This window comes from Chiloscyllium plagiosum, unplaced genomic scaffold (genome assembly GCF_037043375.1).
Source record: "Chiloscyllium plagiosum isolate Xiang-an unplaced genomic scaffold, Cpla_swu_hap1 HiC_scaffold_37, whole genome shotgun sequence".
NCBI classification, from domain to species: Eukaryota; Metazoa; Chordata; class Chondrichthyes; order Orectolobiformes; family Hemiscylliidae; genus Chiloscyllium; species Chiloscyllium plagiosum.
In genome coordinates, this window is record NW_028270175.1 from 425542 (window position 1) to 443814 (window position 18273).

At 42.3% G+C, this 18273-nt stretch overlaps 1 protein-coding gene across 3 annotated transcripts in view; it reads left to right on the forward strand.

Moving 5' to 3' along the window:
* Positions 1-17658, forward strand: part of vwa5b1 (von Willebrand factor A domain containing 5B1) — a 217026-nt gene extending 199368 nt beyond the window's left edge. For all 3 annotated transcript variants that reach the window (XM_087980186.1, XM_087980187.1, XM_087980185.1), the window contains exons 20-22: positions 11754-11814; positions 14581-14704; positions 15083-17658. In XM_087980186.1, the coding sequence (XP_087836312.1) occupies positions 11754-11814; positions 14581-14704; positions 15083-15841 (944 nt within the window). In that variant the 3' untranslated portion in view covers positions 15842-17658. The remainder of the gene's footprint in view (positions 1-11753; positions 11815-14580; positions 14705-15082) is intronic.
* The last annotated feature ends 615 nt before the right edge of the window (positions 17659-18273 follow it).

An 18273-nucleotide genomic window follows, 5' to 3' on the forward strand; every position in this document is an offset into this window, starting at 1 on the left:
ACCCCCTACCTGCATCCATCTATTGCCTTCCAAGCCACCTTTCCCCCAGCCCTACATTCCCCTATTTATTTCTCAACACACACACACACACATTCCTGATGAAGAGCTTATACCCGAGCTGTTGACCCTTCTGCTCCTCGGCTGGACTTTTCCAGCTCCACACTCCACACTGCAGTCTTCACTTTCTCCTTCAAGCACCACCAGTTCTAGAAGTGTGAGATAACATCTTTGAACAAGGTGATTAGGAAATTTCAGCATTTAACATAGAGAGAAAACAGATTCAATGTTTCACTCCAGTGACCCTTCTTCAGAGAAGTCACTGGATTCAGTAAAAAAAAACTTCGCTCTCTCTCTCTCTCTCTCTCTCTCCATAGATGCTCCAAATCTGCTGAGTTTCACCAGCAATTTCCACTTTTGTTTCAGATTTCCAGCATCTGCATATCTTTGCTTTTCCCGTGACATTTAAACAAAAAGAACAAAGAACAAAGAAAATTTACAGCCCAGGAACGGGCCCTTCTGCCCTCCAAGCCTAAGCCGATCCAAATGTACTGTCTAAACCTGTCGATCAATTCCTAAGCATCTGTATCCCTCTGCTCCCCACCTACTCATGCATCTGTCCAGACACATCTTAAATGTATCAACCGTACCTGCCTCTATCACCTCTGCTGGCAACGCGTTCCAAACGCTCACCACCCTCTGTGTGAAGTACTTGCCGCGTGTATCCCCCTTAAACTTTCCACCTCTCACCTTGAAAGCCTGACCTCTCGTTATTGAATCCTTCACCCTGGGAAAAAACTTGTGTCTATCCACCCTGTCTATACCCTTCATGATTTTGTAAATCTCAATCAGATCGCCCCCTCAATCTCCTTTTTTCTAGTGAAAATAAACCTAACCTACTCAACCTCTCTTCATAGCTAGCACCTTCCATACCAGGCAACATCTTCATAAAACTCTGCACCCTCTCCAAAGCGTCACGTCCTTTTGGTAATGTGGCCACCAGAAATGTAGACAGTATTCTAAATATGACGGAACAAATGTCTTGCACAATTTTAACATGACTTGCCAGCTCTTATACTCAATACCCCGCCCAGTGAAGGCAAGCATACTATATGCCTTCTTGACCACTCTATCCACCTGTGCAGCAACCTTCAGAGTAAAATGGATCTGTACTCCCAGATCTCTCTGCCATCAACTTTTCCCAAGGCTCTTCCGTTCATTGTATAATTCACTCTAGAATTAGTCTTGCCTAAATGCATCACCTCATATTTGTCTGGATTGAAATCCATCTGCCACTTTTCCGCCTAACTCTCCAGTCTATCTATATCCTCCTGTATTCTCTGACAGTCCCTTATGCTTTCTGCTACTCCACCAATCTTCGTGTCATCTGCAAACTTGCTGATCATACCAACAGTGCCCTCTTCCAGATCATTTATGTATATTACAAACACTGACCCCTGTGGAACACCACCGGTCACCTTTCTCCATTTCGAGAAACTCACTTCAATGACTACTCTCTGTCTCCTGTTGCTCAACCAGTTCTTTATCCACCTAGCTAGAATACCCTGCACACCATATGACTTCACTTTTTCCATTAGTCTACCAAGGGGAACCTTATCAAACGCCTTACTAATGTACATGTATATGACATCAACAGCCCTTCCTTCATCTATCAACTTGGTCACTTCCTCGAAGAACTGTATTAAGTTGGTAAGGCATAATATCTCCTGCACAAAACCATGTTGCCTATCACTGATAAGCCCATTCTTTTCTAAATATAAATAGATCCTATCCCTCAGTACTTTCTCCAGCATCTTTCCCACCACCGACGTCAGGCTCACTGGTCTGTAGTTACCCGGAATATCCCTACTATTCTTCTTGTACAGGGGGACAACATGAGCAGCCCTCTGGTCCCCCGGCACCTCACCTGTGTTTAAGGATGCCACAAAGATATCTGTTAGGGTCACAGCTATTTCCTCCCTCGCCTCCCTCAACAACCTGGGATAGATTCCATCCAGTCCTGGGGATTTGTCCACCTTAATAACCTCTAGCTTACCCAATACATCTTCCCTACTTATGTCAATGTGATCCAGACTAATCAAACTTCTATCTCTAATCCCAACAATTCACCATGTTCCTCTCCTCAGTGAACACTGATGCAAAGTAATCATTCAGAATCTCACCCATTCTCTCAGGTTTGACACACAACCTTCCTTCGCTATCCTGTAGTGGACCAATCCTTTCTCTAATTACTCACGTGCTTCTTATATAAGAATAAAATGCTTTGGGATTCTCCTTAATTCTGCTCGCTGAAGCTATCTCATGACCCCTTTTAGCCCACTTGATTCCTCGTTGAAGACTGGTCCTTCTCTTCCAATATTCTTCCATGACCCATTCTGTTCTTAGCTGCCTAGACCATCCCTTTTCCTCTTCGCTAGTCGTACAATTTCTCCTGTCATCCACGGTTCATGAATTTGTATTTCCTATTCTTTGCTTTCAATGGGACATGCCTATTCTGCACTATCTTTAACCTATCTTTGAAAGCCTCCCATATCTCAAATGTGGACTTGCCTTCAAATAGCTGTGTCCAATCCACATTTCCCAGCTCCTGCCTAATTTTGATATAATTGGCCTTGGCCCAGTTTAATACTCTTCCCTTGGGACCACTCTCATCTTTATCTACGAGTATTCTAAAACTTACAGAATTGTGGTCACTGTTCCCAAAGAAATCCCCCACTGCAACTTCTACCACCTGGCCTGGCTCGTTCCCCAACACCAGGTCCAATATGGCCCCTTCCCTCATCGGACTATTGACATACATTTGATCTTACTGTAGATCAGATTTCAGTTATTTTTGAATACTGAATTTAAACCACCCTCAACAAACGGCAGTTTCATAACTTCCAATAGGATGCAGCCGTTTATTTCTAATCTTCAGCATTTCTGTGTTTTGTTCATAGTTTATTTCACATAAATTCCTTACCTAATAATTTGTAGCATAAAAAATACCACTGAGGTTAGTGGAAACCGGAGACATCCTCCACCCCAAAGGGACTTTAGTGTTTCAAAGTCTGCATTTGTTAGCTATCCCTGATTGTCTGTGAACTAATTGGTTTCCTTGGTCATTGAAGAGAGCATTTAAAAGTCAACTACATTATTGTCGATCAGAAATGAGTAAAGGTAGCGGGTTTTTAATGGCAATTGATGGTAGTTTGATAGCTACTGTTACTGACACTATCGTTATGTTTATATTCCAAATTGATTACATTCAAACTGCACCAGTTACCATCGTGAGAATTGAACCCATATCCCCAGAGCTTTAACAAAAATGGAAGTTTCTGGAAAATCTAAGCAAGTCTGGCAATACGCATGGAGAGAAATGAGAGTTCACATTTCAGGTCCGGTTAGCCTTGAAGAAGAAGATTGAGATTTTCCAGCAAATTCTGTTTTTGTTAAAATTCTCGGGACATGGGTTCAATTCCCACCAGCCTGAGTCATTGAGTTACTAGTCCAGTGACGCTACCAATATAGTCCCATCTCCCATAAATCAAATGGTGTTTGACTTGAACGGGAGCCTCCAGGCAGTCGCATTTCAATGTGACCTCTACAGAGGTCAAGCGTTTGGATGGCTTTCTGAGCTTTGTCTCCGACATGCTGCTTCTGCTGTATAGTAATTGTGAGCTGCTATTTCACCAGGTTAACACCTCATTTTCAGGTGTACCTGGTGCTGCTCCTGACATAGCCTCCATCCCCTGGGAATGGTTGAGTGGGGGTTCTGCTGGGCCATGAGATTATACATTATGTTGGAGTTCAATTCTGCTGCTGCTGATGGCCCACAGCACCTCATGGATGCCCAGACTTGAGTTACTAAATCTCTTTGAATCAAAACTAAAATCAAAATGCTAAAACTAATCTTGACCTTCCACCAGAACTCTTTTGAATCAATCCCTTTCTTTCAGGGATAATACTATAAATCACAATGGAGAGTCCCTTCAGTGGGAAAGTGGGAGCTTTGTTTCCATTAGAGGATTGTGTGATGGTCACTCTTACTCACACTGTTAAGGACAGATATGTCAGTGATAGGTGGATTGGGAAGGCCAAGGTAAAGCTGATGGTTGTTTACCTCTCAACCTGCTGCAGCTTTGATGGATAGAAGTAGCCAGCCAGCTTTGTCACTAGTGGTGCCACCAAACTACTCTCAGTGGTGGCCTTTGAAGCACCCTATCTAGAATATCTTCTCTACCTTACTATTGCTTTAATCCTGTTTGTAATGTTAACATTTAGAAAGAAATTCAAACTTAAAGCACTTAACTGATCGAATTACAGGAATTCATGCTTTAAATTGCTGATTTCACATTTCTGATGGACAGGTAGGACATGGACTGCTCTGCCCCAGAAGGCAGTGGAGGCCAAGTCTCTGGATACTTTCAAGAAAGAGATGGATAGAGCTCTTAAAGATAGTGGAATCAAGGGTTATGGGGATAAGGAAGGCACAGGATACTGATTGTGGATGATTAACCATGACCATAATGTATGGTGGTGCTGGCTCAAAGGGCTGAATTGCCTTCTCCTGCATCTATTGTCTATTGTCTATTGACAGTTCAAGAGGGTGGTGCTGAGTTGGAAGGTTAGATCTGGGATGAGGTGGGGGAGGAGGGGGTTGGAGAAACTGGTGAAATCCACATTGATTTCATGTGGGTGGAGGGTCCCAAGGCTGAAGATGAGGGGGTTTTCTTCCAGACATTGGGTGGCTAGAGTTTGGGGATGGAGGAGGTCCAAGACTTGTATATACTTGGTGGAGTGGAAGGGGGAGTTAAAGTGTTTAGCCACAGGGTGGTGGGGCTGTTTAGCGTGTGTGTCCCAGAGATGTTCTCTGAAATGTTCCTCAAGTTGGCGTCCTGTCTCCCTCATGTAGAGGATACCACACCAAAAACAACAAACACAGTAGGTGACATGTGTGAAAGTACAGGTAAATCTCTGCTGGATGTGGAAGGATCCTTTGGGGCCTTAGATAGAGGTGAGGAGGGAGGTGTGGGTGCAGAATTTTGCACTTCTTATGGTGGCAGGGAAAGGTGCCGGGAGTGGAGGGTGGTTTGGTGAGGGGTGTGGACATAACAATGGAGGCACAGAGGGAATGGTCTCCAGAATGCAGATAGAGGTAAGGAGGGTCCGTTTGTAGGTGCAGAAATGTTGGAGGATAATGCGATGTATCTGGTGGTTGATGGAGTGGAAGGTGAGGACCAGGGGGATGCTCTAAACACATGGGATCAATGTGGATTTCACCAATTTCCCCACTTGCCCTCCCCCACCTTATTCCAGATCCAACCTTCCAACTCGGTACCACCCTCTTGAACTGTTCTACCTATCCATTTTCATTCCCACCTATCAGCCCCACCCTCTGCTCTAACCTATCGTCTTCACCCCCCACCTTCATCTACCTATCGCATTCTCAGCTACCTTCCCCCCAGGCCCACCCCTGCTCCCATTTATCTCTCAGCCCCTTGGGCCACTGTCCACCCATTCCTGATGAAGGGCTTATGCCTGAAACGTCGACTCTCCTACTCCTCGGATGCTGCCTGACCTGATGTGCTTTTCCAGCACCATACACTTCGACTCTGATTTCCAGCATCTGCAGTCCTCACTTTCTCCTTTACATTTCTGATGCCTAGATTGATGCAGTTTTATTCTTTCCAGTTTTTTTAAACTGTTTGAGATAGCTCAGTTAGTTAGTTATGGTTTTCCACATAACATGTTTGCTTTTTTCCAGTTCATAAACCCAACTATTTGCTACAAGAATAAAGACACAAGGTTCATAGTTTAAATTTAAATAATTTTGCTGTTGTAAAATCAAAGACTATGAGTCCTAACAATTAAAATCTGTCTTAAATAATCAGTTATGTTAAAGCTATTAATAGTTTGAGGTGAACAGAAGTACTCAGTTACCTATAATTTAAACTGAACTCTTTTAAACACATTTCCTCAAGCACACGTTAAACTTACATCCTCAAGGCAGCTGTGTATTAAAAACTGAAAGACTAACTGTTTGGGCTGCGTGATCTTTCATAGATTTGAGTAAAGGTTGACATCACCTGGGCTTTTCACTCAGATCTGGCAAAGTTGTCTGTTTATGTCTCTTCCAGCAGTTGTACAATTGCAGGCTTCACTCAGTTAATCAGCGTCACCACTTTGGTTCAGTTTGGCTCTAATATCTATCAACTTTTTTAAGTTCATAAACCCTTTTAGCCAACACACTAAATTCCAACTTCTCTCTGTTTGAGAGAGATATTTTCTCTTCTATCATCCACATGGTCTAAAACCTAAAGATTAAACTATTTAAACCAGGAACCTGATAACCTGATACGTAACTTCTTTACCTCTTTTCCCGCATGTTTAACTCCCTGGGAAGGTTGGTCATATGATTGCTTAGTGGATTTTTTTTTCCCAGAGATGAAACACACAGGATAGGAGCAGAAGAGGCCATTCAGCCCTTCAAACCTGCTCTGCTACTCAATGAGATCACGGTTGAAATGCTTTTATTTCAATTCCACGGTCCCATCTATCCTGATAACCTTTGATTCACTGCCTAACAAGAATCTATCCCTACCTTAAAAAATACTCAATACCAACCCCTCCCGATGCAGTGCTTTAAAGTTGCACAACGCTCTGAGAGAGATTTCCCCTCACCTCTGTCCTAAAAGGCCAAGTTTGCAATTGTGCCTTCTAGTTCTGGAATGGCCCCAAGGGAAACATCTTTTTTCATGTCCAGCGCATCATGTGAGATGCTGGAGAAACCAGTTCTTAAAGGGATCATCACTCATGGATAAAATATAATTCTTCCTTCCCAAGAGCATACGTGCCATCACAAGAATGTATTGTGATCTACAGCATTGGCAGAAATGTCAAGTGGAAGATTCATTGTATCACAGAATTATTACAGCACAGTCATTATTGGCCCTTCAGCCCATTGTGTTTATCCTGGTCTATTGTCAGGTGGTATGGGTGGTGTATTACATGAATATAGGTAGTTCTTCTATTACTGGATGTAGGTTTGCTCACTGAGCTGGAAGGTTCACTTTCAGATGTTTCATCACCCTACTAGGTAACATCTTCACTGAGCCTCCGGACGAAGCACTGCTGATGTTTCCTGCTTTCTATTTATATGTTTGGGTTTCCTTGGATTAGAGATGTCATTTCCTGTAGTGATATCATTTCCTAATGAGGCAGACTTGACTGGGGAATTTAAGATGAAGGAACCCCTAGTAAGCAGTGACCGTAATATGACAGAATTCACCATGCAGTTTGAAGTGGAGAACATGTAACTGTACTACAATTGAGTCAAGGTAACTACAAAGACATGAGGGAGGAGTTAGCCAGAGTTGATTGTAAAGGGAGCCTAGCAGGAAAGACTAGAAATGAGGGGTTTCTGGGATTAATTCAGGAGACACAGCATAAATTCATCCCAAGGAGTAAGAAACATACTAAGGGGATGACAAAGGAAGTCAGGGACAACATAAAATCAAAGGAGAAAGCATCTAATGTAGTAAAGATTAGTGGGAAGTCAGAGGATTGGGAAGTAAAAACCAGAAGAGGGTAATGATAAAAGCAAAGGAAAGTTTGGGGGGTGGGGAGGGGGGGAGGAGTGGAGAAGATGAAAAATCAGAGTAAACTAGCTGCTAATGTCAAAGAAGATTGCAAGAGTTTTTTAGGACATAAAAATGGTAAGAGAGACAAGAGTGGACACTGGCCTGTTGGAAAATGAGGTTGGAAAAGCAGTAATGTGGAACAAAGAAATGGAGGAGGAACTCAATACATACTTTGCATCAATTTTCACAGTGGAAGATAGCAGCAGCATTCCAGAACTTCAAGAGAGTCAGGGGCAGAGGTGAGTGTATTGGTCATCAACAGGTGCCGAGGAAGCTGAAAGGCCTGAAGGTGGATGGTCTACATTCCAGAGTTCAGAAAGAGATAACTGAGAAGATTGTAGAGGCATTGGTGGTAGTCTTTCAGAAATCACTGGAGTCAGGGATAGTCTCAGAGAACTGGAAAATGGTTAATGTAGGGATTAAGAAGGGAGTGAGGCAGAATACAGGAAACTATGGGTCACTTAGCCTGACCTCAGTCAGTGGTGAAGTTTTAGAGTCCATTATGTGATGATACTATGGCTTTAAGAGGTGTATTTTGTCCATTTTTTAATGAAGAGAGGTTAAGACAGAAATACCAAGCAGTTTGTTACAAACCAATAAAGTAAACAGTTTGTGATGCCTTGGGTCTTTTTTTAAAGTTGGAAAAATAGAAGCAGCCTGAACAGGTAGAATCAACTCCCACAGAAGCAGGGTTTTAATTTAGTTTTCAGCAATTGTTGGGGTTTTGAAGCTGCCATATGTCTCTCCTACCACAGTAAAATATTTGTTTTTTCTCTCTCTCTCTCTCTCTCCTGAACTGGAGAAACATTGCACGTGATACAATCTATTTTACTGAATTTGCCTTTGCCAAGGATGTGTTAATGGGATGTTACTATATTGAAACAGTTACTATTTAGTTGTTCACAGAATAATAGATTATTGAGGTTTTCCGATAGTGTTAAAGTTATACCAAATCCTCTTTCTTTTATTGATATTTTAGCTGTACAGAGGAACCTCGATTGTCCGAATGAGATGAGCCTACACTATTTTGTTCAGATAATTAATTATTCGGTTAATCGATTAAATGCCTTTCCTCTGGGGCTTGGAGTTTTTTAAGTCTTCTCCCTGTTCAGGAGATGAGGCAGCAGCACTCCGTGCGCGAAGCCCCCCCAACCCCATCCAACACCGCCCCCGCCCTGTCCAAGACCACCTGCCCACTGCCTCTCAACCTCGTCAAACACTGCCCCCTCCCCTCAATCTCATCCAACACCGCCCCTGCCCACCCCCAACATCGCCCACTGCCCACAGCCCCTCCAACACTGCCCCCCGCCCATCCCCAATCCCATCCAACACCGTCCCCCACCACCCCCAACACCGCCCCGCCCACCTCCTACTTTGCCCGCCACCCACCCCCAATCCCATCCAACACCGTCCTCCACCGCCCTGCCTACCTCCTACTTTGCCCGCCACCCACAATCCCTCCAGCACTGCCCCCGCCCGCACCCAAACCCCATCCAAAACCACCACCCGCCCCCTCAAACCCCATCCAAAACCACCACCCGCCCCCCCAACCCTGTCCAATACCAACCCTGCCCCCCCCAACCCTGTCCAATAACAACTCCGCCCCCCAACCCTGTTATACAGGAGGCTGCTAAATATGTTAAGAGCTCATGGTGTTAGAAACAAATTACTCGTATGAGTAATTGAGTGATTGGTTGACTTGCAGATGGGAATAAAGGGGGCTTTTTCAGGATTGCAGCTGGTTACTAGTGGAGGTCTGCTGTGTTGGATCCACAACAATTCATATTATACATTCATGTGAAATATTGGACAAAAAAATCATAATGAGAGAAAGTGCTTAAGGATTTGGAATCCTTGAAAGTTGATAAGTTGCCAGGGTTGGATGAGGAAAAACATTTTTATGCAGAAGGTGGTGTGTGTCCAGAATTTGCTGTCTCAGTTAGGGGTGGAGGCAAAGGCCCTACACTCTTTTAAAAATTACCTGGATCTTAACTGGTGTAAATTGCAGAGGGATGGGTTTATAAAGGGATCTGGGATTGCCTTTTGGTCGTATGGGCAAGATGGGTCAAATGGCACCCTTGAGTGTGCATTGTTTCTTTAGTCCTACAGTTCTGTTAATGATCTGAACAAAGGAATTGAGGGCATTGTTGCTAAGTTTGCAGATAGGTGGAGGGGCAATGATAATGTGAGGAAGCAGGGAGGCTGCAGAAGGACTTGTATATGCTGGGAGAGTGGACAAAGAATTTGCAGTTGGAATATAAAGTGGGTAACTGTGAGGTTATGCACTTTGGTAGGAGGAGTAAAGGTATAGACTATTTTCTAAATGGGGAAGGCTTCAGAAAGCTGAAGCACAAAATGACTTAGGAAACCTAGGTCAGGATTCTCTTAAGGTTAACATGTAGGTTCAATTGGCAGTTAGGAAGGGAAATGCAATGTTAGTATTCATTTCAAGATGGTTAGAATACAAGAGCAGCGATGTACTACTGAGACTGTGTAAGGCTCTGGTCAGGCGGCATTTAAAATACTGTGAGCAGATTTGGGCCCATATCTAAGGAAAGATGTGCTGGCCTTGGAGAGGTTCCATGGGGATTTACAAGAATGATCTTGGGATGACGGGCTTGTCATATGAGGAGCAGTTGAGGACTCTGAGTCTGTGTTCGGAGTTTTGAAGGATGAGTGTGGATCTGACTGAAACTTACAGAATACTGAGAAGCCCTGGAGGAAGTGGATGTGAAGATGTTGCCACAAGAAGGAGAGACTAGAACCCATATCCTCAGAGTGAAGGGACAATGCTTTAGAACTGAGATGAGGAGGAATTTCTTCAGCCAGAGGATGGTGAATCTGTGGAACCCATTATCATGGAGGGCTACGAGGCCAGTGATTGAGTGTATTTAAGACCGAGATAGACAGGCTTCCTAATTAGTAAGAGGATCAAGTGTTATGGGGAGAAGGCAAGAGAATAGGCTGGAGAAATGTATCAGCCACGATTGAATGGCTCAATGGGTGGAATGACCTAATTCTGCTCTTTATATGTTATGGTCTGGCTTTCACCACTACAAGGGAAAGAGAGAACTGTTCCAATGGGATGGGCTTCATCTGAATCATGTTGGGACCAGAATGCAGACAAATTGGGTTGTAGATAGGGCTCGAAGAGTGTGGTGCTGGTAAAGCACAGCCAGAGGGCAACATCCAAGGAGCAGGAGAATTGATGATTTGGGCCTAAGTCTTTCATCTGGAATCAGGATTCTTGATGAAGGTTTATGCCCAAAACATCAATTCTCCTGCTTCCCGGATGCTGCCTGACCAGCTGTGCTTTTCCAGCACCACACTCTCGACTCTGATTTCCAGCATCTGCAATCCTCCCTTTCTCCCTGTAGATAAGGCTTTAAACCAAATAGTGTGCAGGGGGTCAGTTTCATGGAAACTAAAATCAAAGGTAAAGGAGAAGGTAGGATTGCAGGATGGAGCTGATTGTTACCAGAAAATAAAAGGGTCAGAATGTGAGCATCATATTGCATCAAGGAACTAAAGAAGTGTTGGGAAATGTACTGGAATGCAGTGCCTGGAAATGTGGTGATGTCAGGTTCATTTAGGCACTGGAGGGATCTTTGGATAGTAATTGTGTGCAAGGCTATTGGGAAAGGCAGGAGATTAGTACTGGGTAATGGAGTTGGTGGAGATATGATAGGCTGAATGGACATCTTTTGCACTGTAATAATTCTGTGATTGTGTTTATACCGAATCTCTAAATGAGTTGCTTATATTTGCATTCTCCCTGTAATTCTACATTGTGTTCCTTTTAAAATAACCATTCAGTTTTGTTTTGAATGCCTCATTGAACTTCAATTGTTGTGAGGAATTTGAAGCATCGTTAGAATTAATTAACATAAACTTGAATCCCCAATCTAAGAAATCCTCATAGTATCTGTATAATTCTTTTCCCTCTCTTGAACGAAACTGGAAGAAGAATGTCATCTTGACAATGCTCTATAAGTACCTAAGGTTTATCAGTAAAATAGCATACATATTCAGAATTATGGAAAAGAAACTTTGTAACTTAAGAAAGACTTCATCTTGAATTATTTCTGATCATGTTATCTCTCCTTCTTTTAGCATCAGTGAGAAGCCCTTCAGTTTCATCACAACGTTCTGCAGAAAGCCTATTTACTACGAGGTACCCAAAGTGTGACAATTGCGCTATTAATTCAAACTTATTATCTTGTTTTCTTTCTTGTGTCTATTTTGCATTTCATCAAGCAAAGGCTGTTAGTGCAGGGAAATCAAATGTTTAATAGTGTTGGATACTGCTGAAAATGTGTTGCTGGAAAAGCGCAGCAGGTCAGGCAGCATCCAAGGAACAGGAGAATCGATGTTTCGGGCATTAGTCCTTCTTCAGGAATGAGGAAAGTGTGTCCAGCAGGCTAAGATAAAAGGTAGGGAGGAGGGACTTGGGGGAGGGGCGTTGGAAATGCGATAGGTGGAGGGAGGTCAAGGTGAGGGTGATAGGCCAGAGTGGGGTGGGGGCGGAGAGGTCAGGAAGAAGATTGCAGGTTAGGAAGGTGGTGCTGAGTTCGAGGGATTTGACTGAGACAAGGTGGGGGGAGGGGAAATGAGGAAACTGGAGAAATCTGAGTTCATCCCTTGTGGTTGGAGGTTCCCAGGCAGAAGATGAGGCGCTCTTCCTCCAACCGTCATATTGCCATGGTCTGGCGATGGAGGAGTCCAAGGACCTGCATGTCCTTGTTGGAGTGGGAGGGGGAGTTAAAGTGTTGGGCTACGGGGTGGTTGGGTTGGTTGGTCCGGGTGTCCCAGAGGTGTTCTCTGAAACGTTCCGCAAGTAGGCGGCCTGTCTCCCCAATATAGAGGAGGCCACATCGGGTGCAGCGGATGCAATAGATGATGTGTGTGGAGATACACCCATTTCAGATAGCAAAGGCTCAGTTACAGAGAAAACTTTATCCAAAGAATGTGTCCAACCCAAAACTCAGACAGACATTGCTGCTACCCCTTTGGACTGAGCTGTCAGGGTACTGAGGACTCAAATATATGTGGAGATATTAAAACAGGGATTAACAACTGGGAAAGATTGCAGATTTGTTTCTCCCCATTGATGCTGTCTGACCTGTTGTGTCATTTCACCATGTTCTGTTCTTTAGGGATTTCAAACCAGATGGATGTATGAAAGATATCAAAGAGACTTAAACTAAAATGACTGGATCTTTAGGAAATTAGTGGGTTATTTGTTTTAACAGACCTGAGAATGTGCTAAACAATGAGTACAGGCATTTTGAACAAAATAATTTTCCTCTGTCTGATTCACAGGCTGAATGCTGCTTACATTGCTTTGTATGTCCATTAGAAAAGAAGGATATTTATTTAAAGCCCCAGTGTTTTTGTTCTGTTATTCTTCATGGTTGCAGGTGCAACCCTTGTGAGAACAAAGTGCAGAGAGGGCACCCTCAGAGTAAGACTGACAAAGTGGCAGATGGTGGGGCAATGCTGCTGAATTTGTATTCCAGAGGCTAAGGCTAAAGCTCTGGAGACCTGGGTTCACATCCCACCCCAGGAGCTGGTGGATTTAATTGACAAGTCTGAAAAGAAAACTGGAGCTGGTAATGGTGACTGAAAATATCACAATTATGTTATTTCAGTTCACTAAACTCCTGGAGAGAAGTTGGTTTGTGACTACATCTGATTCCACACCCACACCAATTCAGTTTACTCGAAACTGTCCTTTTGAATTAAAAGTAACAAATGCTGATCTTGCCATTGGCACCCACAATCCATGAAACCAAAAGAAAGGAAGACTTTAATGCCACTCGACCAAGAGATGGGTTACTATATTTAATCAGCACTGGGAGATCATCTTCTCAATTTGAAGCTGCATGAACAGGCAGTAAGGACAGAGACCCAGTGAAACAGGGTCTTTCTTTGTATGTGCAGATTGGATGGTAGGTTTATGGTAAAAACTAAAGGCTTAACAACCAATAGTTTTCTGTTCATGTATCAATGCTTTTGGAGAGAAAGCAGCAAAGATTAAATAAAATATAAAGAACCTTGAGGTAGGTTGGCATTGAGGAGCTATTTGGAATCATGTGCATGGAATTGTATTGAATGGACATGTTATTTCATAAAAGCATTTTAATTTTTGGAAGCATCAAAGTTAATTGTAACCTTTTGCAAAATCAAAATTTAATGAACCCTTAACAAATTATCTGGTTCTGGATAATAGGAGAATAGTCCAGGAGCCATCATTTCTGACGATCATGTTGCCTTGTTGACAGTTCATTAGAATTTTTACATTGTTAGACTTGAAGTTTTTAGTTTAATTTAAACTGCTCACCCTAATATTAAACTGAGGTCTCAGTCACATCACTGAAATAACTCATCGAAGCTAGTATCCCATCACCAAGTCACCCTTTATCTACACATGCACAGAACGTGACACTGACCCAGTTAGCTCAGAGCTGGCTCCTGGATTGAATAGAACCTCTGACACTCCTGTTTATATCTGTCAGCCAGGGCTCCCTGATTAGACCAGATTAACAGCCCCAATTAAGGAACTCATATCCTATGAGATCCACCTGGCTGACCTTGTTCTAATCACTACAATCACTTTTAAATGCTTGATTTTATTTCATTAAAGATCCACAAATGAGCAATTGTTAAGAAAAAATATTCAACTTTTAAAAAAATTGCAACACTCACATAATAGAAAAGTTCAAAAGTATCTTATGATCAGTTGTTTCAAACATACTATTTGGTCCAATAACAATACTTAAAGATTGGTGCAATATACTGTGTAAAAGCAAATTAATTTACAAATATTTGCAAGAAATAATTCAAGGAGAAATTGCTTATAATCTAGATGGTGTCATTAATAATCTCCCAGCCAGTGAGTAGTGGAATTTTGAAGATTTTAAAAAATATTTTATTGAAGGTTGAACCTTGGTAAAACCCGAATGTTGACTCAAGCTGCAAAAGGGTTTCTGTGCAGATCAGTCAGTAAGATGAGCGAGTCTGCCTGTGAGCCAGAGACTGAGAACAATGACTACCTACCACTGGTCAGTAGCAACATTCTCTTTCACTATTTCTACTGTTGAAAAAATGTTTTTATTTTATTTCACAGGTGCTAACTGTTTAAAAGTGATAAATCCTCCAGAATAGCGTTAAGTAGTAACTTGGATTAGAGCTTTTGCTTTTTCATTCAGTGCAAATAGAAAAGTCAAAATTAACTCATTTCCAAATAACCTATTTTCAATAACGTTTCCAAACTCTGAACAACTAATTGTAGATTCAATGTATATAATTAACACTTAAAATTAAGGAACTTTTGATTTTCTCTCAATTTAAGCTCTCATACTGTTATGAATTGAATGAAATTGTCCGTCTCGAGTGCAGTAAATATTATAATGACATAGTGATATCATTGCATTCTTCAGATTAATTTGCAGTTGGCATCGGGAGCTTTCTTGCTTAATCTGGCTTTTTGTGAAGCCATTAATATTCCCATGGAGCAGCTGAAATGGACCTCACCCTTTACATGTCATCGATCAAACGCCAGTCCCGGCTCTCGTGGTCATTGCAGTACTTTCCAAGACAAAAGAGCAGTGCAGCGTGATGAAGAGAATGGAAACAGAGAAACCTTCCCCCCCCGTCAGAAAGAAACTGGGAAAATGGCAGCATTGAATTATTTGGGATTGGAAGAATGCCGAGGTGGTTTAGAACAGTTAGGACCGCGTCACTTTTCAAGCAGTTTAGTTGAAATCCAATCCAAGGTTATGAGTGGCAGTCCCGATCTTCTCCCTCCAGCTGTAATTGTGCGGCGATTCTCATCTCCAGGAAATCCTGAGGCATCTAGTGCTCTGCAGACTGACAGTGGCAGAGGGTCTGAAACAGACAGCAGTAATATTTCATTCTCAACAACTTCCAGTGAACTTCAACAGTTCACGGATCCAGAGGGAACAGTCTGGTCCACAGCTGTTGCCTTAGCCTGGTTGGAGCACAGCTCTGCTGCTTATTTCATTGAGTGGGAGCTGGTGGCTGCAAAAGCCAGTATGTGGCTGGATACACAGGTTATACCAGAGGGTCGTGAACTGGCCACTGTAAAAGCTTCAGCCAGACAGCTATTTGTTCTGTTAAGGCATTGGGATGAAAACCTGCAGCTGAATATGTTGTGCTACAACCCAAACAGTGTTTAAATGTTTTGCCTCAGTATAGCTGAATTCTCAATCTTTTTTCTTAACAATGTTCTTTGCAAATTTAGAAATCATTAAATTATTAATAAATGGCCTAAGGTTTACACTAACTTTTGCCTTATGGTTCTTTTGAAGACATCCCTCATTTTGTAAGTGCATTGGTCCAGGCTGGGGCGTTCTGTATTGACCCTCACTGTCAGTCTGCATTGTTGAGAGGGTTGATATCATTGGGTTGGTTTTATCGAATTGTTCTGATAATTAAAGCAGTATTTCAAATTTGTGACTTAGTTATATGTGTTCGACAAAAATGTTTCTTTACTGTAAGCTTTTAATGTCATGAATGGTTTAACAAAAGAGTACAGGGTGATTCATGTCCCTTCAGTATTCATCTCCTTGGGTTTGTTGAATAAAACAATGGTACAGTTTAACCTGAGTGGACTCATGCCAATTTTAAAGTGTACACTTTGGATTAATTATAAAAATTGCCATTAAAATTGTTTTTCTACAGGTTAACTCATGGATTTTTATAATTTTCCTGATACAAATGGATGGAAGTTTGGGAAAAATAAAGAAAGTAAATAATTGGCTTTAAAGAATTTTAGCTGAGGTCACATGGTGGTTAACTGGCATGATCAAGTTGTCCAATATAAGTGAAGAGTTAAAACTGGTAAGGTGTTGAAGGTGGCCAGCCTAATCCTGTTACATTTCCCCTGGGGTTATTGGTTAATGTTACCCCCATGACTCTTTACTGATTTCTTTTGATACTAATCCATGACAGCCTAACACATTCATCTGAGATTCCTTTCATACCTTTGCTAAAATACTGCAGTGGAGATAAACAGCACACAATCAAATTTAGTCTTAAAACACTGATCATGCAAAGTAACTTCAGGCTGAGAGGAATTTTAACACTGATGATAGTGTGGGCAGCCCAATTCTTCCATTAACTTCACCAGTGGCAGCTCGTTAGATAGTTTTCAAAGTTAAATGTACCCTAATGTATTTAGGAAAATTGCCCCTAAGAAAGTGGTGGTGAACTATCTTCTTGAGCTAGTGAATGCATTCAGGAACTACCATAGTGTTGTTAAGAACAGAGTTCCAGGATTTTGACCCAGTCATACTGGAGGAACATATATACTTCCAAGTCAGGATGGTGAGCGGATTGGAAGAACCTGCAGTGCATGTTGTTTCCATGTATCTGCTGCCCTTGTCCTTTTATATGGTGGAGATTGTGGGTTTAGAAGGCGTTGTTTAAGGAACCTTGGTGAATTTCTGAAATGCATCTTGTGGTTGGTGCACACTGCTGCTACTGAGCATCGATGGTGGATCGAGAGGATATTTATCATTCTAAATGATAAAGGTTAGGGGCTTGGAAGATGTTGAAGGAGACTAGGTGAGTTGTTGAAATGTATATGGTTTACACTGCAGTGACTAATCATTGAAATCACCACATCTCCTGCCACCAGACTAAGACAGGAAGTCTGCATACTGAAGTAATTGATGTGTGCCTGGAACCAGAATTAATCTCCAACCCATTCACAGGCACATGTGCAGGACCAACTGATGCTGTACCTTCGGGCATCACACATTTTATTTGATTCACTGTGACGCGTGAGCATTGCTGGCTGACTAGCATTTATTATTAGTCTCTAGTTCTTCAGAAGGTGGTGAGCTGCCTTCTTGAACTACTTAAAAAAATCACACAACACCAGGTTATAGTCCAACATGTTTATTTGGAAGCATTAGCTTTAATAACGCTGCTCCTTCATCTGTCCATGCACTATAGGTAGACCCACAATGCCACAAGGGAGGGAATTCTAGGACCAAAAGAGAAAATGCTGGAAAATCTCAGCAGGTCTGGCAGCATCTGTAAGTAGAGAAAAGAGCTGACGTTTCAAGTCTAACTGACGCTTTGTCAAAGCTTTGACAAAGGGCAATTAAACTCAAAATGTCCGCTCTTTTCTCTTCTTTTAGATGCTGCCAGACCTGCTGAGATTTTCCAGCATTTTCTCTTTTGGTTTCAGATTCCAGCATCCGCAGTAATTTGCTTTTATATAGGGAATTCTAGGATTTTTACCCAGCGACAGTGAAGGAATGATGATATATTTCCAAGTCTGGATGGTTAGTGACTTTATTATTATTCATTCACGGGATGAGGGTGTTGCTGGCTGGAGCACCATTTATTGCCCATCCCTAAATGCCCAGAGGGCAGTTAAGCATCAACCACATTGCTGTGTCTGTAGTCAAATGTAGTCACAGGTAAGGATGGCAGTTTCCTTCCCTAAAGGACATTAGTGAACCAGATGGGGTTTTTCCTGACAATTGACAATGAATTCATGGTCTTATTAGACTCTTAATTCCAGATTTTTTTAATTGAATTCAAATTCCACCATCTGCCATGGCAGGATTCAACCCCAGGTCCCTAGAGCATTACC